Source organism: Bombus pyrosoma, linkage group LG5, assembly GCF_014825855.1.
Source record: "Bombus pyrosoma isolate SC7728 linkage group LG5, ASM1482585v1, whole genome shotgun sequence".
Classification (NCBI taxonomy): Eukaryota; Metazoa; Arthropoda; class Insecta; order Hymenoptera; family Apidae; genus Bombus; species Bombus pyrosoma.
In genome coordinates, this window is record NC_057774.1 from 5,390,670 (window position 1) to 5,414,847 (window position 24,178).

General features: G+C 41.4%; 2 protein-coding genes across 2 annotated transcripts; one reads left to right on the plus strand and one right to left on the minus strand.

Moving 5' to 3' along the window:
* Positions 1 to 989: 989 nt before the first annotated feature.
* LOC122567728 (hybrid signal transduction histidine kinase B-like) lies at positions 990 to 8,537 on the minus strand. The gene is made up of 2 exons (XM_043726645.1): positions 7,483 to 8,537; positions 990 to 5,625 (listed from the first exon to the last, which is right to left on the minus strand). The coding sequence occupies exons 1-2, from the start codon at positions 7,585 to 7,587 to the stop codon at positions 3,892 to 3,894; spliced, it is 1,839 nt and encodes a 612-aa protein (XP_043582580.1). The 5' UTR covers positions 7,588 to 8,537; the 3' UTR covers positions 990 to 3,891.
* A 9,432-nt stretch (positions 8,538 to 17,969) lies between these two features.
* LOC122567300 (diuretic hormone class 2) lies at positions 17,970 to 22,414 on the plus strand. The gene is made up of 4 exons (XM_043725661.1): positions 17,970 to 18,081; positions 20,392 to 20,496; positions 21,138 to 21,230; positions 21,344 to 22,414. The coding sequence occupies exons 2-4, from the start codon at positions 20,411 to 20,413 to the stop codon at positions 21,474 to 21,476; spliced, it is 312 nt and encodes a 103-aa protein (XP_043581596.1). The 5' UTR covers positions 17,970 to 18,081; positions 20,392 to 20,410; the 3' UTR covers positions 21,477 to 22,414.
* Positions 22,415 to 24,178: the final 1,764 nt, after the last annotated feature.

A 24,178-nucleotide genomic window follows, 5' to 3' on the forward strand; every position in this document is an offset into this window, starting at 1 on the left:
TCATTTACGATAGGAAGAAAAGCGTGAAAAACCGATAGATAATGGTTGCCGACGCCGATGCAACACACCATGAGTACGATTCGCGCGATGTAAACAGTAGAATATGGCTGTTGGCAAGCCTGTTCGCACGAGTGGGTGCAACGCCACCACAGACCTTGAGCGATTATTTTACCACTCGCAACTCGGTTCGGTCGATTCGTTTGGCTCCCTCTCTCTTTCCCTCTTTCTTCTTTCCATATGCGGGAGTCGAGGGAACAGAAAGAGAGAGAGAGAGAGAGAGAAAGAGAGAGACAGATCGTCGTGCATTTCGTTTTGGTTCTATACGATACCGTGTCGCTGTACGTTAAATAGCGTCGTAGCATACGCGTTACCTCGAGAAATATAAAACACAAATAAATATGTATGTCACAGCATACTTGTGAACGACCATCTATCTAGCAATCTAGTTTTCGATCCAAGTTGGAGGGGATTTGCAACGAGCGAAAAAAAGCAATCGCCGACTGCAATACGAAACGGCGAGATTCTTCGAAGACCCGGACGAATCATTATCAAGCCGACTAGCACGATATCAACGAAATAGAAAGGCGTTCGATGCTAATGCAACCGTGCAATGTTAATGATTGCTACATTACGACGTTCTTCATCCACCGACAAACAACTATTAATAATTTTACTGCGCGTTATTATCTACGGATTTGTATGCACGGCATAACGCGACGAGCATGATTTCGTCGAAACGAAAACTCGATTATACGCACGTAGATCTACGTAGAGAGAAGTCGTCGTCGACTGGATTGTACACGCGACTCGGAACGCGTGTCAATTCGGCATGCATATGTATGTGCATCGTGGCCGACTCGATTTGTCGCTGTGTATCGTACGAAAGAACGCATCTAGAACATACGAAGAAATGGGAAAGGAGAACGATCGAGCGATGATGATCGGGGGAAACGGGTCTTCGCGTTCGGCGAGATCGAAAACACCACGTCTTATTTTGTTTTTAAATATTTTTTTAATAAGTTCGATAAAAAAATTATATAAATCGGATACTTAATAACAAGGTGAAAGGTATTATAAACAAAGCGCTAAATACAAATGTACAGTTGTTATACATGTATAAAGTTAGTCATTAACTCAACTAAGTCCACTATCGTGTATGATGAAAACTTAAATCTACGACATACAGTTGATAGTTTGTTCTTAGACGCGTTCAGCGCCCCACGTTTCTCTCCACGGTATCCGTGCAAAATACATGGTATATCGTTTGTCCTTCGTTTACTGAAATCGACGAAAATGCACGAGCGCTTGAGACAGTGATTATTTTCTTACGAGCTACATACGTAATAGATAGTAACAAATATTCGATATACTAAAGAAACTGCGAAAAGGATAAAAAAAAAAAGAATAGAATAGAAACAATGAAATTAATTATCGAACTGTTAAAAAGGAAAAGAGAATGAAAAAGATAATAGCGACTAATGCTTGATACTCGTGAATTAATATAATAAAATGATCGTTATCGTTATCATTGACCCCACGTCTCTCATCATTACTCGTCGATTTCAAACGAATTTCCGATTAAATGCGATCGCTATAAACCTTCGTATAACATTTAATCTCGTGTAAAAATATCGGCCACGCTTTCTCGCTGTCATTTTCTCAAGTTTCTTTCGCATTACGTATATATACGTGTGTATACATACAAGGATACAACATCACTTCCCAACAATAATAACAATAACAGCAAGAACGACGACGACGACGATGACGACGACGACGACAGCAAAAAATAAATTTACTCTCGACCACGATCGTTATGGCCTTTGCGTCGTTCGTGCCGTTGTTTGCTGCGCGCGTATTTCGTTAACAATTTATCCTTTTGTTTTTGTCGTTTGCACATTTACAGAGCCACATACGCATAATATTGCACTTTGGTGTGTTTTCGTTTATTTCTATATATCTACGGGAATAAATTACAAACGCTCGTCGACGACTCGTATACGGTTGTGACTTTTTCGCCGTTCGTAACAAGCAGGGATGATCTTTTTCTCTCTATCATCGCGATACGGTTCACTGTCAACGATTTTTTTCGGTGCACGCGATCAAGTCACAGAACGCAATGTCGCCGGTCGCGTAACGCTAGTCATTCAGCAACGCGAATATTCGAGAAACTTTGTTGGCAGATGCGCGTGTTCGCGCTATTTCATTGCGGGTGCAAGAACAGAAAAGAAAACCAATTTGATCGAATGTCGGGAACGTGTGAAACGGCACGTAGACGTAACGAACCGAGATATACACGTAGGCTGAGTTCGATCAGTCAGCCATTTTAGGCGTATTTACGCACGCTTTGCGAACAAAATCTTACCTTCGCACAACATATGACACGAGGCACGACCCAGCCGTTGCGACTCAGCAAACCTTTTCTCTCTTCCTGCGATTCTCGTGATTCGCGTTTGGCTCGATCCCCCAACTTTTGAAAACTGATCGGTTACAGGACATATCTTTATGTCGAAAAATATTCTCACAGCCTATTGAATTACAGATCGGACAAGGCACGACGGACAAGGAAACAGGATAGGATAGGACAAACGAGTAGAATATGGGCAAAAGTGGTCGTTATACGTTATACTTTGGTCCTTCGTATTATACGCGCGTTTATCCTATTAGTCGTCGGGCTCAATGTGTAAAAAAAGTAATTCGCTCTTTCTTAATCCCTCCCCCCCCCCCATTTCCCTTTCCCCGACTATCCCAATGTTTTCGAATTCGAAAACGTGCACAGTACTATCAACATCCCTCCTTGATATTCGTGTCATCCGTTGCATCAACATATCAAACGATGTAGCGAACCTGGATATTGCCCAATGGCGAAGACAATGTTATCGCGGCAATGATTGGCAGTGTCAAGAAAATACGCATCGATATCACAACTTATTATTAGTAATATAATCGATCGAAGAATCGAAGATATAAAGACAAAGACACAAGATATCGTGTGTAAATTTATTCGTTTGGTAATTGTTTGATGCGCGTTGCTGAGCAAACCGATGCAGACTCGGTGTGAAAAAGATATTTTAATCGGCAGTGTAGTCATCAACAAGTCTTGGTACATTGGCGATTCGGTATGCGTTGGCCCGTTGAAAAGATTTGACGTAGATACAAGAGATCTAACGATTGCGTTTATATCGACAATCAAATTACTCGTTGAAAGCGTATTGATACCGCCGTGTTGCGTATCTCTAGAGGTAAATAGAAAATATGAGATCAAACGTTTTACGCGTATCGAGGATTCACGTTCGTTCTAACGGGTAGCGCTATGGTGTATACCGTGTGTGGTACCATTGATGAATCGAGGGAACCGAAGATACGAAGAAGACGGCACAGGTAACAAACGCGAATACAAGAAACGAAAATATAAAGCGATGAGAAAGAAAAATAAGACGAGAAGATGACGAATATTTAAATATTTAGTTGGAAAAATTGCACGCGTCTCACTTTGTATTTGTCGTTAACTGTACACTCGCGAACACTCTCCACATGCTCTCTGTTCCCTCTCTTCTGTTTTCTCTTCATACGCAGGGATGTGGGAAAAGACCCTGTTCTACCATTCGTTTATAGTAATGCCGTTCAGATGAAAATATAGTTCTTAAATCTAATATACTACACAAGAGATATACAAAAAAGACGAGTGCTGCATCTATGTCGCGTCGCGGCACATTCTCGAGATCGTCGAATTAGCCGCAGCCAGCCACCTCGTCTAAAACGTTCGTAGTATAGACGAGAAAGTAGAAACGATATAAGAAGGACCGTGCAGAGTATGCGGACAGTGCGCGTGAGACGAAGAGATTTCGGGACTTTGCACCGCTGAGCGATAGCTTCTCCATTCTCGTTCTTTCAAAACGTGACCCAGTCACTGCCTACACCGATAGTAGACAACATATCTGTAACATCCGGTGTGCAAGAAAACTCAAAGTGTGATCCGCTACTGGAACTGGCCGTTTCGAAAGTATCCAAATCGGTGGTTATCGTTTCCATGTCAAGATCTATCTTGAAATCCGATGGTTGTATCTGCAATAGATCCGTTAGCGAGTAAAGATCCGCCAAGCTCGGATTGTTGGCAGGTTCCTCGAGTTTGACGACCGTTGCGGCAATAGTCGCATCCCCTGAGTTGACGACAATGTTGTTACTGTTAGCATCCAGCGAGTCATCGTTCGACATCGCGTCGCTGACCATTGGGTTCGTCGACACTAGATTCGAAGTTTGAATCGCAGAAGGTGCGACGTTAGGAATGGTAGCGGTCCTGGTAACTATGGTCGAAGAACATTTTGACGACGTACGTTGAGTGCGCTCATTCAGCATCGCTGTCGTTTTGCCGATGTTACTCGTGCTACCGCTGGCAATACCGCCACCGATACTAGTGACAGACGTCGGAGGATTGGTTTCCATTTCCATTTTGATTTCCATATCCATGTCCATTTCTATTCCTATATCCATATCCTCGATCGATTCGTTCTTGACGAGGCTGGTCGCGGTTGTCGGCGTCGGAGCCGCTGTCGTCGTGTCCGATTCCTCTTTGGCCAAAGAGTTGGATCGACGTTCGAGGTGTGAGTGATGACGATGGTCGTGCTTGTGCTGCTGCTGCTGCTGTTGCTGCTGATGATGCTGGTGGCGATGATGATCGTCGTGGCAAGGCGTTCGAGTACGAAAACTTTTTTCCGAAAGTAAACTTATGTCATCGACGGATGTGGAAAAGCTAACGTTAGCTGGATTCGAGGCAGCAGGACCGACCGACGACAGCAATCGATCTTTCGGCTCGAACGTCGTTTCATAATCCATCTCGAAACTAGGTTCCCGTTTGATTTTCCCAACGGCAGCTGTAGTACCGTGTCTGATCGTAGTACGGCGCTCGGTATTTTCCATCGAGGCCGGAGCGGAGGATATGGCGGCAAGTCGGGAGGCGGTCGAACCGCACTCGAGAAAATTGTCTTCGTAAAAACTTGCCGATTCTGGAGAATCTGGCGTAACGCACGATGGACTGCTCGGTATTTTGGCGGTAACGATCGGAGGGGTGGGAGTATAGTCGAGAGAAGGTCTTTTGTCAAGCGCCAGTCTGACCTTCAAACGCGATACAGGTTTGGTACCGCTGGAGTGAGCTTGCAACCTCTTCACCATTGTACCAACCACTCCTGCGTTCGCGGTGCCGCTCGTCGTCTGCGTATTATTGTTGTTATCGTTACGCGTGTGATTCTTGCCCAGTATCGTTCCACCCATCGACGACGACGAGGAAACGCCAGCCCCTGCCGACTTTCGCGGCTTTTTGCTGCCTTCTTTTACTTTCGTACTTATAGAACCACCTCCGCCTCCCGTTGGTTTTGATGCTTTTTTCCTCGGTCTGTACTTGTAATCCGGATATTCCACCATGTGCAACTGTCGAAGTCTTTCCGCCTCCTCGATAAAAGGCCTTCTCTCCGCTTCGTCCAACGTCTTCCAACGTCTTCCTAGCCGTTTACTAATCTCCGCGTTGTGCATGTCGGGCTGAATCTCGCATATCTTTCTCCGCTCGATCTGTGACCAGACCATAAACGCGTTCATCGGTCTCTTAATATGATTAGGATTGTTCTTCTTCGTCTGAAACAGAAGAAGGAGAAAAGAAAATGATCAAAAGATCCTGGGAAAATTTCCCTAGGTATGTATTCGCTGTACGCCAGCCGTTGACCGTCTCGCGTACCAAGCCCCGTGCATTTCGAGTGGACGATGCTCGTAAATTCGTATATAAACGTATAAACGAAGACGTAAGTCGCGTTCGCGTATGCGCATCGTAGAAAGAGAGAGAGAGAGAGAGAAAGAGAGAGAGCAACGATCGCGTCCGTGTAGCGTGTAGCAAGTCCATGTGCGTTCTATACACTGGCGCAGCGATACCAATTTACATACCTCATTAAATGGTAAGCTAAGCGTCGAGAAGTAGATAACACGTAGCGTGCGCGAGCAATCTCTTGCCCATTATACTTTTAGATATTGCGTCGATTACTCGACACGCACTAGAGTGGAAATCGAAAGGGCAGAATGTAGGTTACGAAGGTGATGTGCGCGAGTACAACGACTCTGCTCGCGGTGGATAAGGATCACGTGATACACATCATAGGAACCCAACCGTTCCTCGATGTCTCTTCATTTTTTTCCTTTTCCTTAAAGTTAAACTATTACCGTAATCGGATATATTTATATTCCGAGAAATGTTCGTTAGCCCGTCGATACTTGTACACACGTTTACGATCGTTTGAACTCGAGCTTTCGACTAATAGTCCAACTCCTCGCCTATTTATAATATGGATGCATGTATGTGCGCGTCAATCGCGTTTATTGACGCTTTTACGTCGCGAATCACAAATGATCGGAATCGTGTCTCGATTCACGGCCGCAAAATTAAGAAATAGACCGTCTGCCTATTCAACTGCGAATTCCACACGGGTATTTCTTTACGTCTACCGTTTCTGTAAAAGCATCTGTATTCGCTTAACCTTTATCGTTCTCACCTTTAGCAAACACTTCAAGCGACGTCCCAAAATATATACATATACGCTTTCTTAGATTCTGCGAAGCGAAGAGCGCAAAATATTTTCGGAAATATTTTCGATGGAAATAACTTAGCGAATTTATCGAAAGGCGATCGTGACGAATGAAAAGGAAGAAAAAGATGTTATCGAGCGAAAGAGCACAGATAAATAAGGATGATGAAGGAAGCTGAAAAAATTCAACAAGTACCGCGAAGAAAAATTGAAACGAAATCCAAAGTCATCAGGAATAATAAACGAGAGGGAGAAAAATATATAATCTATTCCTCCGTTCGACGACGGTGTTTTGTTAGTATTTGAACGCTACAGAAATAAATAAGCATACCTACTTTTTTGTGTAAAAACGTTTAGAGGGAATAACCGTGCAACGATCAAACTAGCCACGCGCATGCAAACATTCTGCCTCTCCCCTCTTCGGGGAAAGGAAGAGAAGAATTAGAGAAAAGTGAAAAAAACACGTCGCCTCTTTGCAATTTGTAGAAGACGCGAGCATTAATCCACGATTCGCGACGACCTTTTACTCCTTGCTTCTTAAATCTATAACGAACGTTGTTCCTTCTATCTGTCGACGACACGTAACATGTAAAGTCGAATCGCAATTCTACGAATTGGAAATTAACGAAACAAGATACACGTTACTTTTTCCTTCTCCTTTTTCCCTTTCTCTCACTCTGGCACGTTGTTTCTACCGTGCTTATTGGTATAAAATCAGCCATCACAAATACTATCGTATATGTATATATATATATATTCGTTGGTATATCACCAGGAAACAGTGTTTCGACTATCGTTTTGTTATTGATAATATCCATCTACGGAAGACATTAACACGTACGGGACGACGAGACAAATAAAAACGTCGTGTTCGTACGCGTTCTTCGAGATATCGAAGTTTAAAACGAAGATTACATACCTGTGTGGCATCCGAATACGGTGTCGTCGAATTTTTATCCACAAGCAACGAACCAAACATAGGAATCCCGGAACTAGAGGGACTATCTTGCTGTTGCGGCACCATTTTTGTGCCGAGATTTACAGAAAATTTCGTTTATCACTTCACTTTCGGTCTCCGATGCTCAGAACGATACACTACACTTGGAAAAATTGCGATATCGATTCGTAGAAAATCGAACCTCCCGCGCCAAGAGTATTTTGCGTCTCGCGTCTCCTCGACCTTGAATCTTTCCCCGTGTTTACGACTGTATCCTTCTTCTGTACCTCGTTCGACCAGCTCTTTCTTTTCTTCTCTCCTCTTCCTTCGGCTTTTCCCCTCTTTTTCTCTCCTTTTTCTTTTACCACTACCGTATGTATCGCGGTGCTTCTCTTACCGCTGTTGCGATCACTGGCAGCAACGGCACTGTGCGCGACACTTCGGCGCTTGCTTCGGCGTAAATACGCGAGAGATAGTTTTAGATTTTAGCAGAGAAGCGGTAGACAGATGATCGCGCGAGATTGGCGGCAAACCGCGAATTCGCGACGCACGATAGCGACCACTCTTTCAGGCAGAATCGCAAACGTAAGCGTAGCAGCGGTTTTCCGTAACATTCGCACGCACGGGCCGCGGGCACGCGTTTCCTTTCTTCTCGATCGTCGGAGCCCGTGTGTCTGCGCGTCGGCCGTATTCGAGAAATACGATATGATTTCGATGCGATGCGCGTCTAAGCGCTACACGATGCGGCGCGACAACAAGAAAACAGTTATGTACTGCTATTCAACGCACTGCACACTCTACAAAACACGTATCAAAACACTACGCGTAGCAAGCAGTATGCTCTCGATCACGCGTTTTCTGTGTATGCGTAGAATGATCACGTTCATGCGCACATATACGATGATCCTCAAGATCCGATGGCTGCTCGTCGATCACGAGATGACATTATCGACCGACGTCGCAACGACGCTCGCCCGACGAGCGCTCATTCGCAACTAACTCGCCCTCGCGTCAGCGTTCTACCTCTATACTACGCTCAGCTGAGACGTACCACCTCCCTCCACTAACTCGCGTAAACACGCTGCCTTTCCACTTCCAGCCAGTCGCGATGCAGCCGCTCTTTTCTCCCTCTTTAACCCTGAAACCCTGTACGTTGCTCCCTTTTCTCTTTCTTCTTTCTTCCTTTCCCATCTCTATCCTTCCTCCTCCAACCATTTAAGCATATACTACACTAACCATACTACACACTCCTAAGCGTTTATACGTACGTGCATGTAACGCGCGCGCTTGTTTACGTACTCGTACGACGTAGCTGCACCAGACATAGATCTTTACTTCTTCCTTATCCATTTATTAACCTCCTACTATTTTTCGACTCCTTCGATCATCAAAACATCCATCGGGTCGATTGTATTAGAGTTATTTCTGTTTCTTGTTAATCGTCTTTCCCGTTCTCTACCTTGCCTTATCAGACCCAATCTTGGTACAAAATACAAGATCCGCGATCGTTTAATACGCGCTCGATCGTTGACCGCTATCGTATCGCTCGATATTCGAGTTTCTTCTAAACGCGTCTCCGTCGCCGCTATCTGCCGTTCTCCGGTATCCCGTGTATCGCGAAATGTCGCGATATCGTCTCAATCGTTTTGACCCGTCCGACTTTCGACGCGTCTTATCGCATCTGCGATCGTCTGCACGACGATCGATTAATTTTCATCTTCGATCTTGTCGCTCGTTATCGAAGAAACGCGTTGTTTACGTTGAATCAGGAGGAATAAAACCGATCGAACGTACGACATACGGTAGGGGTCTGTACGATGAAAAATACTCGGATCAAAAGTAAAGGTAAGTACGCGCACACTCGAGAGTAAAACTATCGGCGACTTGTACTCGACTTTTATTTCTCGCAAGTGGACGCTACTTTGAGAGCGACTATCCGAGTCACTTCAGATTGGGTAGTCATTCTCAAAGTAACTCGACGGTATAACTCGCGATAGTTTTGCTCTCAAATGGACGCGTACCTTGGGTAAGATACGGCGCGTATATTTGCGATCGCTGCGACCGCCATGTCGCGCCACGCCGCGTCGCATCGGTCCGATCGCAGGGATCGTGAGTCGCGGCGAAACCGTTGACCCATCATCCTCTCTCGTCAAGGACCAGAACGGAGAAGCGGAAAATGGAATCGAGCCAGAGAGCCGAAGAAACAAGCTTGGAGTCGTGCGCGCACGCGATCGATGGGAGCGGCTGTCGCCACTTAACCGGATGCTAGTCGCAGCTCAAGAATACTAATTGTTTCTTCTCGATGTATGTACGTACTCTCGATGTATGTATTTAGAAAAAGACAAATAGACGGGACAACACGAAACCCATAGGCCGTAATCGCAACGACGGCTATTTCGTTTCCGTTTCTCTGCTTCGCTCTTCTCCGCTTATCGATTACCGGTGTCGATGCCGATAAACGATACCGATATCTGCCGTTCGTACGCGACTATCCAAGCCAAGCCGAGTCAACCGGACGCTTTCGAACTGGGATTCAAAGAGGAAAGTAGCGGCCGCCTACTCGACCGCGAGTTATGCCTTGCGAAACTGTACGATGTACGACTATCGTACGGAACACCCGCGCTCTGCATTTCACCCGTCTGAGTCAGCGTAGCGCGCGACACGTTGCGCAATTCTCCTGCTTGCAGTGCTGTTTGGGACGATGGAGAATTATGGTGCGAAAGTAGGGGTGCGAAACAGCGTTTCTACGCGTATATCTCTATACGTACGTATATAGCAAGATCGTTGGAAATCTGCGCTCCTTATCGACCGATACTTCGCCTCGCCCGCATTCGTCTTTCGTGAGAACCGTAAGAAAAACGATCCGTCTTCGAAGGGTTCCAATGACCCATATACATACGCGTATATATGTATGCGTGTATACGTACGCGCATCCGAATGGTTTCAAAATACATGGTAAAGGTTAGGCGAGTAGATGCCGAGATGTGTAAGCATACACGCGTGCATCGAGGCGCAGGTCAACACTTCGCGTCTCGTCTTAAACATTCGACGACGCTTTGCTCGGAGGAAACGGCGGATCCGGTCGAACGAAACAACCAAACCAGCTGGTTTTCCTTCGTCCCGTGCTGTTCCTTTTTGCGCTTGTGTACATTCTATTCTCTATAGGAAAAACGTGCGATAAGGGGTGCGAGTTTTCCCTTTGGTCGCGAATACTTCGACCAATCGTTTTACTCCGCGACTGTTTGCGACTGAACCGACTCTACCTGGAAACGAATATCGGTCCAGCTGTCCAGCTGTCCAGCAGCTGTGCACTTCACCTGCCCCGTTTGTAGCTGTCTGAACTGTGCGCGTGCACTGTGCGTGCTGCGGACTATTCGGCCGTGCACCAATTTAACACGTCCAACTCGAATCACTTATCGAGGATTCGACTTTGTAAATTTACGCGTTTCCTTTAACTGGATACGTATTTCGGGACCAACGGAAAGAGGCGTTGTTGCTTACGCCAGCACTCCACATAACCTATTTTACTTCTCTTTTCTTCCTGCTCCTCGCTGTTGAGAGAACATCGGAAGGTGATTTCCAGACAAATTACACCGGTCACGGAGAAACGCGTTTTAAGGCACGGTTCACGGTACACGAGACGGGTCGAGAGACAACGATTTTACATGGTTACGTTTCCGGTTGTTTCGACCATCGTAATACACCCTTCATACGAACTTTACCTCCGGGAATCCATCTTGTTTGAAAACTTATTGAAACTAATTGAATCTTATATTTACCGAACGTACTTATCGAGCAGAAGTCAACGATACCAAGTTAATTAAATATAGGAATCTTCCTGTTGAAAAGTTATTACTCGAAAAAGATTGCAAAATCCCGCATGACCTTCTTCCTGCCTTATGCGTGCTAGATAGATCGCCCGTTTTTGTTGATACTACGAACGTAACTGGATATTGTTTCGTGGGAATGGAGAAGTAGGAGGGGTATTAGTTAGGTTATATGTACAAATATTTTTCTGGCAGCCGAAGGGCGGTCGGTAATCCTTATCGAAAATGTTATTTGACAAATCGATTCATATATTGACAATAAAGAGATATTCAGCTGCTTTGAACACGATATGTGTTAGATAAATAATAAAATTTATCGTTTAAATATCGTCTGAATTATCACGTTAAGGTAACTCACACGGTGGATGAAAAATTGCAAAATATTAAAGACTCCTGTTTCCCAAATGGATTCCGAAACTCAAAACAGTCGTACTTTATCTCAATTCATCGAGTGCTATCAGAAAATGAAAAGAAATTGAAAACAGAATGATTTTCAAAGGAAGAGTTCTTCCTTTCCTTCTCTAACCCCCTCTCTAGCAACTAGTTTCGTTTAACTTTTCCATGGATATTCGAACAAGGTCGTACCGTTAATCGAAACGCGACAGCCTTTTCTCTACCAATGTATTTTCCATTTCTCGTCAAGGTTGCAAAATAACTTCGATAGGCAAGTACGAACACAAAGAAGAGGATCGTTGAATCGGTCGGTGACTAGATAGACAAACACACGGGCAAGCGAGTAGGTAAGTAAATAGGTAGGTAGATAGATAAGTAGGTAGGTTGGTAGGTACGTAGGTTCGTAGGTAGGTAAGTTGTCAAGTAGGTAAACAAACACAAGCAGAAAGAAAGAAAATGATGGAATACTAGGCGCTACTGTGGATACGCGACGCGACAAACGATATCGAAGCTAAAGAGAAGTGGAGAGTCGCGCCTCGATTCTCAAACCGTGCACCTGCCTTGCGTTACCGCATGGTATTTATCTTTATCGTCCTTACCTTTTCCTTTCTTGAAACTAATCGGCCAAAGGATAAAAGTACATGGATGACTCGCAGCAACGAGACGAATTTCCCCGCGACTAACGAGTGTGCGATACGAGCCTTACCTGATGGGAAAGTTTGCGTTATCGGTTCGTTCGAAAGATCGAAAGAACAGGTGTGAAACAACGATGATACACCTGCGCGAATAACCGTACATCGGTTCTACTGTTATGCCTCGTGTCAAGGATTCTCCTGTTTTCGACGTAAATACATATGTTTTATTAATCTAATGCATTATTTATTCATGCAATTCGAGACGAAGAAAAAAAAATGGAGGAAATAGTAAAGTTCACATCTTTGCACATTTACTCCACGTTTGTCGTCGAGGACGACGACTACTACAACGACCGCGTCATGTCGATGCATTTGATACGTGACGCACTTCTTTTGTCTCACGCGACCGTTTTTCTATGACAAAACCGTAAACACCGGTTGTGCGATAGCACTTTTCGATGATGCGTTGTGATACGATATCGATACGCTTATTCACGGCGATTGTAAAAGTGGCCATGGATGTGGCTGCGGGTACCCGGATGAATAAAATCCTATATCCTTTCTCTCAAGAGTGTGTACTTTTTTAACTATACATAGCTATGTACATATATAAAATACGTATATACATATTACGTTTTAGAGAGTATACACGTATCCGAAACTATCTCCGCGATTTTTTAGCCAATTTCCTTCTTAACCAGCAGTATCTAGTAACGATAAGTCGAAACATCTGTGATTTTAATTATATACGTTTTCCTACGATCGATAAAGTAGAATACTTCGGGACAGTCGCAGTCGGCTAAACAGAACATCGTCGTTATCTTTCCTTCGCGTGTTTCATTCAATGCGGCTCATTTGAAAATAGGCCAACAGAAATAAAAGTAAAAGTCATACAACTCTTTTCAAACCCTTTTTTCGTTTACGTCGTGCATTGTCTTCAGATTTGCAAATCGACCGATCCAAAATCGTTTACGAATCAGCCGACACCATAGTACGGAATATATACAACGCATGGATACTATATATATATATTAGTGAATCATTTGCTTACTACTTAAGCGTAAAATTCTATTAAACGGGGAAGGTGTTTTAACTGTTTTAAATTTCACTGAATCTTCCTCTAACGAAACATTAATTTTCCTCTTCAGAGCAGATAACGGATAACGAATAACGTATAATCGATTTTCTTTGGAGCGGAACAGACCAAGTTGAAATTCTGTTAAAACGTTAACGCTCTTCGAGGCGAGAGTATCGTAATTTTTAAAAGGTGTACAGGTCGTTGGGTGCGAGCGTCGTTGCATGTGCACACGTGGAACACCACGTAATACGTAGTTCACGATACGTACGAATCTTTCTTTTCTCTTACCGACTAGATCGACTAGTTTGCTTCTCCAATCAATACGATTTAACTATTTTACCGCGTATTTTAAGTCCGCACAATCAGTGCCATCTGTAATCACTGATCTCTTTCGTTTGTCTCTGCAACTCATATACGTGTATACCTCGCTTCTTTTCTTCCCTTTTCTTTTCCTTCCCTTCCCTACCCGCCTTTCTTTTCAACCGCGTGCGCGATCACGTACGCTTGGTCGAGTACAAAAACAATAAATTTTAATTATAACGAGACAGGAATACGACAGAAATACAGCACGAATACACCAGCATGAACACGCGAGAAATATCAGGTCTCTCGAGAAAGAAGCTAACCCAACTTATAATATGCGATAGGTATAACGTAGATTGGGCATGAAGTTTAGAACCAAGTATGTACGATCAACTAATCGACGACCGTTTGCTTGTGAGTAACTCTCCTAACTTCGCCATCGACTGGTTTCCTCTCGATAGGGTTTGATCCTTGGAAAATCGTTAGATCGACTCTTCGTTCCCTGGAGAGAGACAGAGAGAGAGAGAGAGAGAGAGAGAGAGAGAGAGAGAATGACGAAGAGTGAGAGACTGGGGGACGGAAGTTATCATTTCGGAATTGGAAGTTGCTTCGTGGAGTATCTGATTTTGCGACTACTTGATTTTACAGGAAATCGAGGAATCCACGAATCGCCTGTCCTAAAGAAAACGTAAAAACGTGAGCGAATAATGGTGTATGGAGTACGCCTGTAATACCACTACCATTCTTACTGCAGTTGCAACAGCCTACAGGCTTTCTGTCATCTTGCTAAACAGATGTACATACTTACACGTATACTCCTGGCGCCAAATCGTCTCTATCCCGATGAAACGTTCGAAACCACATAAAGAACGTGATACATCGGGCAAACCGGGAAACAATCAGCCGAGGCAATTCTATCGAGGAAACTGTACTGAATTGAAGAGAACCATGAAAGAAATCTCTCTTCTTTTTATAAAGAGAGAGACAGAGAGAGATATGGGGGAGGGGGAGAGAGAGAAAGAAATGTTAACCTACAAAATTTGTACATCGCATGTTCGAACGAAATAATTTTTCCGATATATTTCAATTTAACTTCAACTTCTCTCGATTTCGAACGTTGAAATGAATCAAGCGAGTACACTGGCCGTATCGGATTGATTTCTAGTTTATGTCTCGACAAATATTCCATAAAACCGGGTGGGTTATTTCGTTTTAACGTCTAACGATATCGTTTCCTACGATATTTCGATTCGCACGAGAAGTGCAAATTCTTGAACCAAACGCGTCCTATAAAAAACGAATGAGAGACAGAGAGAGAGAAAGAGAGGGAAGAAGAATAGTGTTTGGAATTATAGGAAAAAGCCACGAGTAAGCGAAAAGGATTGATTTTTTTCCAATTTCTTATCTCCTCATTTTTTCCTTTCTTCTTTCTCTGTTTACTCGCTGTTTCTCTTCGGTTTACCTCTATTGGTGTTACTCGATCTTTCGTTTCATCTGAATTCTTCTCGTCGTGCTTCCAACTAACAAATTGATAACCAATAAATCAATCTCCAAAAGGAAACAGACATAGCCGCGCGCGCCACTGAAATTGATTTACGTAATCGGAAGTGATTAAAAGGTTACTTTAGCGAATGAATAAGATTTCTCCTTTTCTCTCCTCCTCTTTCTCTCTCGTATATTCTATTTCCGTTATTTCCACAGCTCGTCTACTCTTACCTCTCATTAGTTTGCAGTTTCGCGAAGATAAAGAATTCTCGATGTTGCAATATTCTGGACGATCCGTCGCGTCCTCGCTATAGCAGAGGGTGAGTCCTCTCGTTATACAGAAGCGGAGCACTGGGTGATTCCTGATAAAAAGATACGAAGAAAATATGGAATAAAATTTTTCCATAGACACTTCGCTTTGACAAATTTTCAAATTGGATTTTCTCGAAAACGAAGCGTCATATGACAAAATTATATTCTATACTTTCTTCCTATTTTTTGACAAGGAATCACCTCACGCTCGATACGTCCGTCAAACCGTACACGCAATTGATGATATACATGTAGTTAATTTATTCACTCTTTTATAACGCACAAGGTTCGTAACGATCATTTATCTAAAGTAAGCACCACCATTTCAGAGATATTATTAAAATGGACTACATATTGGGTGATTTGCATGCCGACCGACAATGGTAGACGGCGCCCTACGAAAGGGACGAATTATGTATAGACGCCGCAATAAACGGTAATAAGGTGATTCTTGAATTCCTGTAAATATGTATGTTGGATGGAAAAAGTGAAGGAGGAAGAAAGAAAGAAAAAGGAACAAGAAACAAACGCGAAAAGACGAATCAATATGAAAGTATTTCCGTTCTTTATCTTTGGATCCTCGCGATGCGAAAGGAATTGATCAAAACAGAGTGGATCGCAACAGCCGCTTCATCGCTGGAGATCCGAGGGTCGAATCGCGCGGCCGTTCTTTCTTTCACAAAGATTTCAGTTTCCATATAGAGTCTAACATGTGACAATATACAGTTACTCTACTCATATTCGTCTATCCTTTAAAGCAGAATAACTTTTTTCAGATTGAACCAAACGATTTGCATTAGTTCATTAGATATGCGTAAAAAAGATTTCGTAAAAATCGCCATTGACTGATTATTCGAGGCGTTAATAAAAATTTACAAAATACGTTTTGTAGATTTATCTCAGTTACCTGTACATGTTACATGTACTGTATATGTATACTGTATATCTGCTGAAAATTTCGTCGAAATCAGTCGACGTTGCTATGAGTTGCAAACGGTTAAAAATGGTAAAAATGGTCAGTTTTTCACGACCTTCGGCTTGTACATCTAAAGATTCTTACATCTTCCGATGCTTGTCGATTGTTTCTGTATCATCAATGTTTCACAATGATTTCGATGAAATTTTCAGCATGTATATAGGTAACTGGTATAGGTATATAAATCTGCGAAACATATTTCTTAAATATTCATGACAGGCTTAGACAAGAAAGCTGTAAAAATCGACATTTACTATTTTCTCCGCCATCCTAATTGCAATTTTCTCCAAATTTTTCTTCACCTAGTAAAGTAATAGTTTTAGTTTCTCGAAAAAGCTCTTCATTCGGTCCAATGTTGAAAAAGTTATACCGTTTTAAAGGATGGACAAAAAGGATAAGCGTAAGTAACGATATATTTATGGACATATATTACTGCGATCAAAAAGGAAAGGTTCTCGTAGATTGACCTAGTCGAGAAAAACGATCAAAGAATAATAGTTGCGCTTTGATACTTGTTCCTTTCCTCCTCTTTCGATTGTCATTTTAAACTTAAGATTAATCGAATCGATCAGACGCAGAAGGAAAGAGGAACGCGTTTACCATAGATTGCGAATATGACTGTACGAATGAGATTCTCGGTAAGCATATTTTTCGATAAATCGGCACCGATCTAGCAGCTGTCACTACTGCTTCACATTCAGATTTCTTCTTTTCCATAAAAGACTAATTACAGAATCGGACAATTAATATCTTCGTACGCACGCGACTTGAAACTAAAAACCGATCCGAATGATTGTTATCATAGCGAGACTTTCATAGGGTAGTAAACAGTAGCGGCAATAAAATGGTAAGCTTAATGGACGAAACTCGCTCCAGTTGTGTATTCCTCTACGTCCAAGGAGTTGTTATCGATGAATCAAACGTGACTAACGACCAACCAGATGGTATTTTCTTCCCTGATTTTCCTGTTTTCTTTCAAAAAGACTCGAATCGATTCATTGAACCTTTTACATTTATTTAACATTTTATATAGCATAATACGGTTATATGTCCAAAACGCGTATCGCAATATTCTTCGAACGCTATGAAACTTTTGCGAGTTTGGTACACGAGGCGATTCAACTTGTGATTTTTGCTTGTTCTGCTTGTTCTGAAAACAAAGGGGAGAAAAAAAAACCAAAGGAAGAAGGAAAAAATAAGAAACAGGAAGAAAGAAAGAGGACGAAGAAGAATGGTTGATTCGGCGATAGTAGTGCGCGCGGTTGAGTTCGCGTTACGCTCGTTGGTGGTTACCGGAACGATATACGAGAATCGAGGGTAGGAAGCTCGGACGGGGTAGTACACGGATCCGTTTGATTGGTCGAGGAAAGTCTTTAGGGGTACTATGGGGTGGGGATGGGGATGAAAATGGGGGATGAAACAAGCGCCGTAAAGCCGCGGACTTATATAAACCGTGAAGAGCAGAGTCGTATTCGCAGAGCGGGATTCTCCGTCGTCGAAGAAACAATCTAGCTAACGATCTATCTAAGAACGACTCTACCGGTGTTCGTTCGTTTATCGTATCCCGATAAGGTAAGTGCAACTACCTAGTGCAACGTTAGCTTCTTACTTTGTTCCTTCTTTTCTTCCCTTTTTTCTTCGATTGTTCGTTGATGTTAACACGAGATTAAATACGCGTGTCCGTTTTGTCAACTGATTCTGCATACTTCCCTTTGGCCTTTCTTACACTTGTACGCGGCGTAAACGAATCGCAAAGTATACGGAAATTTTTAAAGTTTTCAACAAAAGAGAAGAACGAACGAGTGTCCGAGTTATGTATTTTTGCGCGTGTAAATAACGAAATCGGATCAATCGGTATCGATACATAATATCAGACATATTATAGGAGAAATAAACGTGCGAATAACGAATTTCATCAGGAACCACAATCCTGATGATCATTCATTCTACGAATATTTTCTATCCATATAAATCTCGTAATCATTCCATTGTGGAAACGACGCGTTTCTAAACTGAAAAAATTGCCAACTCCGTTGCTTTTAAATAGAATACGGTTTCCTCCTTTTGTCATCCCCGTTTAACAAATTTTTCGCATTTATAATTCCTACTCTCCTTTTTCTGCTTCACTTACTTTCCTTCTTGTACCTCCACTGTCTCCGACCATTATCCAACCACTGTTTCTCTTCTTCAATGTCATTTCTCGGGTTTTCCTACCGTTCCATTTTTATGCACGCTTCGAATCGAACTCGAAATTAGAATAAGTACGTGAGCAAATTCGCTAAAACGAAACCTGCACGCTGCAATGATTATCGAAATAAACACACGGAGAAATATTCAGTTTCACATAATAAATTCTTTCGATGTTCGAATGAAAGTAATTCGCGACATGTCCGATCTACTCGTTTCACGATGCAAAAATTAAGCGGTACACCGACAGGTAATTTGACTTGTTGCTCCATTCTTTTCGTGACATCGAGCCATTGCATTCGCGATAAGCGTCTCTCCTTCTTTATAAAGAAATTAATAGACTGAAAAAAAGCAATCGAGTTTATGGCAAACGGGTATCGCGATATTTTCTCCAATTCACAGCTGTTCGATTTATCATTTACTTTCAAATAGCAATCTATACGATATTTCCACTTCTCGAATCTTAGTTGGATAAGGAAAACGATACGCGCAGCTGTTCTTCGTGGTTGAATTTTCATGGCTGATCGAACGCGATTCACCCTGTTGCGAGTGTACCGCGTTGCTTAGTCGTCGGAGAACGGAAAACGGAAAGAGGAAAGCGGAAAGCGGAAAATGAAAAGCTGAAATCGGAATACGGGATATAAAAAACAGAATTGCGAAATACGGGGCATGAAAGGTGGTAAAAAAACAGAACAAACGAAAGAGACAAAAGTAATTGCTACAATTCTTTTAATTTCTCGTTATCTGCACATCCCTTTATCTCGCTTCTTTTTTGATTTTCATTTTTCTCGAAGTCCAATATTTTGTTTCGATTTTTCCCCGCTTAAACAAGTTCCAATACGATGGATGGGATAGTCCTTTTAGAATCCCACAGAGAATTGTGATATTTAAACATTTGAAAATGTTTGTGTGTTCGAGTATCGAGTTGTTCTTAACGAATGTAAGTACACGCGTGAAAACGTATCGTCAACATCAATTATCGGAAGCGCTGAATCCAATTATCCTGTGTTACGGCCATTCGGCACGCTGAAAGCAACTCGTGATTGCCTTCCAATAAAATACTAATTGAACGAACATCGATACTAAGAGAAATTGGAAAGCGTCGCTGTAATCTGAAGCGTGCCATAAACTTTCGGGTATTCGTTTCAATGAAAATACAATTTCCTTGTACCTTACAAGCTTCGAATAATCCCAATCACTGCTTACAATATTATTTTAAGAACAAAAGACACACATATGTGTACATATATGTAACGTTTCGCAAATGAACCTTTTTACTGTCTGTTGAAAATCGTAAGAATACAATGCAAAGATCTGGTCGAAAAGTTTGCCACGATCGCTCTTTCCTTCCTAGAATTCCTTCTTAGATTGTGGCTTGAATAGTTTGTTAGTCGCTATAGTCGCGGAGTGCGCCTACCTTTCCCTCTCCGGTAGTTTGGAAAAAGAAAAATAGTAATGACTAAGGACTTTGCGTTTTCTCTTCTCTTTCTCTTTCTTCTTTCTTTTCCTTATTTTTCCTTTAGTTTATATTCATCGGCACGTATCGACGTTCCAACTGGAGTTATAACTGGAGTTCCAACTCGAAAAACGTATATTTTGATCAATTTCATCCTGATCGTTTCTTAACATGCACATATATGCAACGGTGCGTTGAATGAATCAATTAATATTACAATGAAACCACTTTACTTTCAGATTTGAAAAAATTTCGAGGATGCATCAAAGGATGGTATCGTTCTACATACTGTTGGTGGTTGCGGTTCTTTTCGTATCTTCAAACCTCTCGACGAATGCCGCGCCGTAAGTCTCTCATCTCTGGCAATCAATTTATTCATTTTTTCCTACAAATTTGCTTGGTCGATCGATCTTTCGTAGTATCGCTAGTCGAAATATATTGAGACGAAAACGGATGTATGATACGGCACGGAACTACGCTAGACAAGATGAGACGAGATGAAACGAAAGATACTGCAAAATGCGCGATTCATAGCAGGACAATATAGATAGGAACATGAATAAGCACAGTCGTATTATGTGTCTAAGAAACAGAGAAAAAGAGATATGCATACACAAGGTGAACGAAAGACGCATCTGGCAGTGTCAGAAAGTTTAACCCAGTTTCATTTGACGAGGTGTCGTTTAATGAGAGGAAACGGTTCTTCCGTCTATGTAAAAGTAAAGAGACTGCCATTGTTATGTCTTTCTGTTCCACTGTTACAGAGTATCGCGTATGCGTGTATAACCCAGAATGGAAAAGTTATAAATTCGATAGTTAAACGTCGTTAAATGAAATGAGAATGCCGCGAACAATTTCAGCGAAAAAAACTTGGCCGTGTACCCAATGAAAATTATTGTTAGCATTATGCAAAGTAAAGCTCTCAATGTTTCGCAACTAGGCGCAAATGCTTTTGTTAAAAGACATTGACACTTTTACATTATAGACAACAAGGTTACTGGGAGGAAGATCCGGAAGCTCTAATGGAAATAATTAGTCGGCTTGGTCACACCATGATACGTAATCCAGAGCTTGAAAAGTGAGTGAAAAATAACCATTTTTACAAAGTTAATACCAGTGCAATACATATATATTTGGCATTTATTGTAAAAGTTTCGCACTCTAATCACTATCCCTGGTTTCTTTTTACAGTAACAAACGGGGACTGGACTTAGGTTTGAGTCGTGGATTCAGCGGGTCTCAAGCTGCAAAACATTTGATGGGATTAGCAGCGGCGAATTACGCCGGAGGACCTGGCCGACGACGTCGTTCCGAACAACCCTAGATTCAAAAACGTACTGGTTCGCTTGATCAATCTCATTTCGACTTTAAGCTCTAACGTCATAAATGTTTACTTGCACGGGCTCGTTCGTTCGTTCGTTCGTTCGTTCTTTCGTTCCTTTTCTTACCTTTGCCCCTGTTGTAAGGTGATCCTGCAATCCGACAAATTTTGGCTGCTTTAGCCCTTATCAATTAGTGGATCAATCTTGAGTCAAATCGATTTCTCTTTTAAATTGTCGTTCGCGCGTGCAATCAATCATTTCTATCTCAGATCTCTCGCATATACGCGGTATACTGAAGATTTTTGTCCATGAAACATATTGTTGCTTCTTTTTTCTCCGTTTCTTTCTTCTTTAAAATTTAAAACATCGAGACAGTTAAATGTCAGTTACATTCTAGTCATTGTTCTAGTCATAAAGTTATTCCATTCATATTTACGTACCAGAGTGCGTATTCCTGCGTTTACAAGCATATATACCAACATGTGAAAAGAATAGTAAAATAATACGACAAACCTACCCATCGGCGATACGATATACATATAACACAATCAAGCGTTAAAATAGAAACCAACAATAATTATTGGAAACGCACAAGTTTAAATGGTCAACTATGAATTCTTTAATTTATCTTTCAATCTATTAATTTTCGATCGTACCACTTATAGATTCGCTTAGACCGACATCTGTCGTCATTAAAATTTGATATCTATGTAACGACAGTTTCATCCGTTAAATTGTAGCCGATCGTGCATCTATTTTGCATTCATAAACTGATATCGATACCTGTCGTACATGCAGCTTCAATACTTGTACATTGTGTCTATTTCGTTTCCAACTAATTACATACATCATATTGTATTTTCGAACGAATGCTATTCGACTATTAGCGTATCAAACGCTGTTTTATGTAAAATTAACGAAAATAAATCCAATACATATACCTTTCGTTTTTACATTACCTTTGCTATTATCTTTTCCTTATCCTTCCTCTTCTCTCTTTTCCCTTCTTTCTTTTATCATAAACAAAAGAATGCAAGGATTCCGTTAAATCAACCGGAAAAACTAGTGCAGAAAGTAGACAAATAAAGTTTACTAGGATCTTGAAACATTGCTATAGCAGTTACCTCGCACTCATTTTATCCAAAATATCCCCCTTCCTGATAACGCATTTCCCGCCATTTCGATACACGTGTCGAGAACATAAGTATATTACACCATGACTGAGAATATCAAGATATCTTTTTTAATGAATACAAGCTTTAGACTTTTATGGGTCTATAAGCCACATTAACACTATATCAATAATATAACAACAATATCAAGGCGTAAAAATAGTGAGCTTAGAACTAAAAATCCGAGTGATTGCACAATTTGTAATACTAGATCTTAACCTAATGCTCAGTCTTAGTTTTAAATCTAGCTTCATGTTACATCAAGAGTGTTGAATATTAACAATATAACAGCAATATCAAGGTATAAAAATAGTTAACTTAGAACTAAAAATTCGAATAATTGCACAATCTGTAATATTTAATCTTAATCTAGTACTCAGTCCTAATCATTAATCTAGCGTTCTCTCTTTAGTCTTTTTAATGTACATCTAGCTTCAGACTTATGTATTAGAAAATATCAGTACAATGGTAAGGTTTCAGTTTAAAGCTTAGTAAAATCTTTGATGTCTCTGAGTTTTAATGTAATTATTCTCGTTACATGGTGATATATGAAGCTTCTACAAATTTGTCTATATGTTTGATGCTCTGTATCTTGGGTTCTTTAAGAAATATGTGGATTCTGTAGAGCAGAGTCCATCAGTTCTTTCTGTGATTTTGTATAAATGTTTATCTTTTATACCTGTGTAGAAAGCAGGCCCACGAGGCGCAAATTATTTCTTTGATATGAGCGCTATATTCACATGTTGGATCTTGTAATATGCCAATCTTTGTCAAGGAGGCTGTCAGATTGTAGTGATACACTCTAGCTCTATTTACCCAAGTCGGTATTTTCTATTTACCCTAACCTGTGCCTTTTGATTTGTAGGTTGATGTTCTGATATAGTTATTGCAGAATGTAATTTTATCAATGCACCAATTAGATGACAGTATGGGCTCAAATCATTCCTCCAGAGCATGCCTTGCAAATATGCATATACATGTACATATCATAAAATCACGCAGAATTTCTTCCATCAGTACCGACTGAACAAAATATAGATTAGAAATGGAGTCACACTATCTCCTATTAATGGGCAAAGAATATGATGAGTTGTCACTTATAGATAAATATGAATATCTTATGACTACCATCATCTCATAACTACAACTATTTCAGGAAGTAACTCCAGAAAAAAATCCCACAAAAACCAGGAATTCTATCAAATAGTAGGACTCTAAATGCAGCAGAGAGGTCAGGAAGAGAAAAGCATCCTTTATAAAATAGACACACACTCTTCGTAATAAATTGGATCAACTAAAAAAACAAGATGTAGTAACCAGAAAATTTCTCTTTATTTCTAAAAAGAAATAAAGAAAGACAGGGCTTCAGGGACTTTACAATAAATCACGATACCGGATTATATAATCGTGGTCTAAAATGTCGAAAAACGATTCATATGATGTATCAATGATACGAGCGCGCTCTAGTGTTTATATGTCATGCGATCTTTATGATGGAATACATAGAAATCAGAACGAAGTACTGATACTGC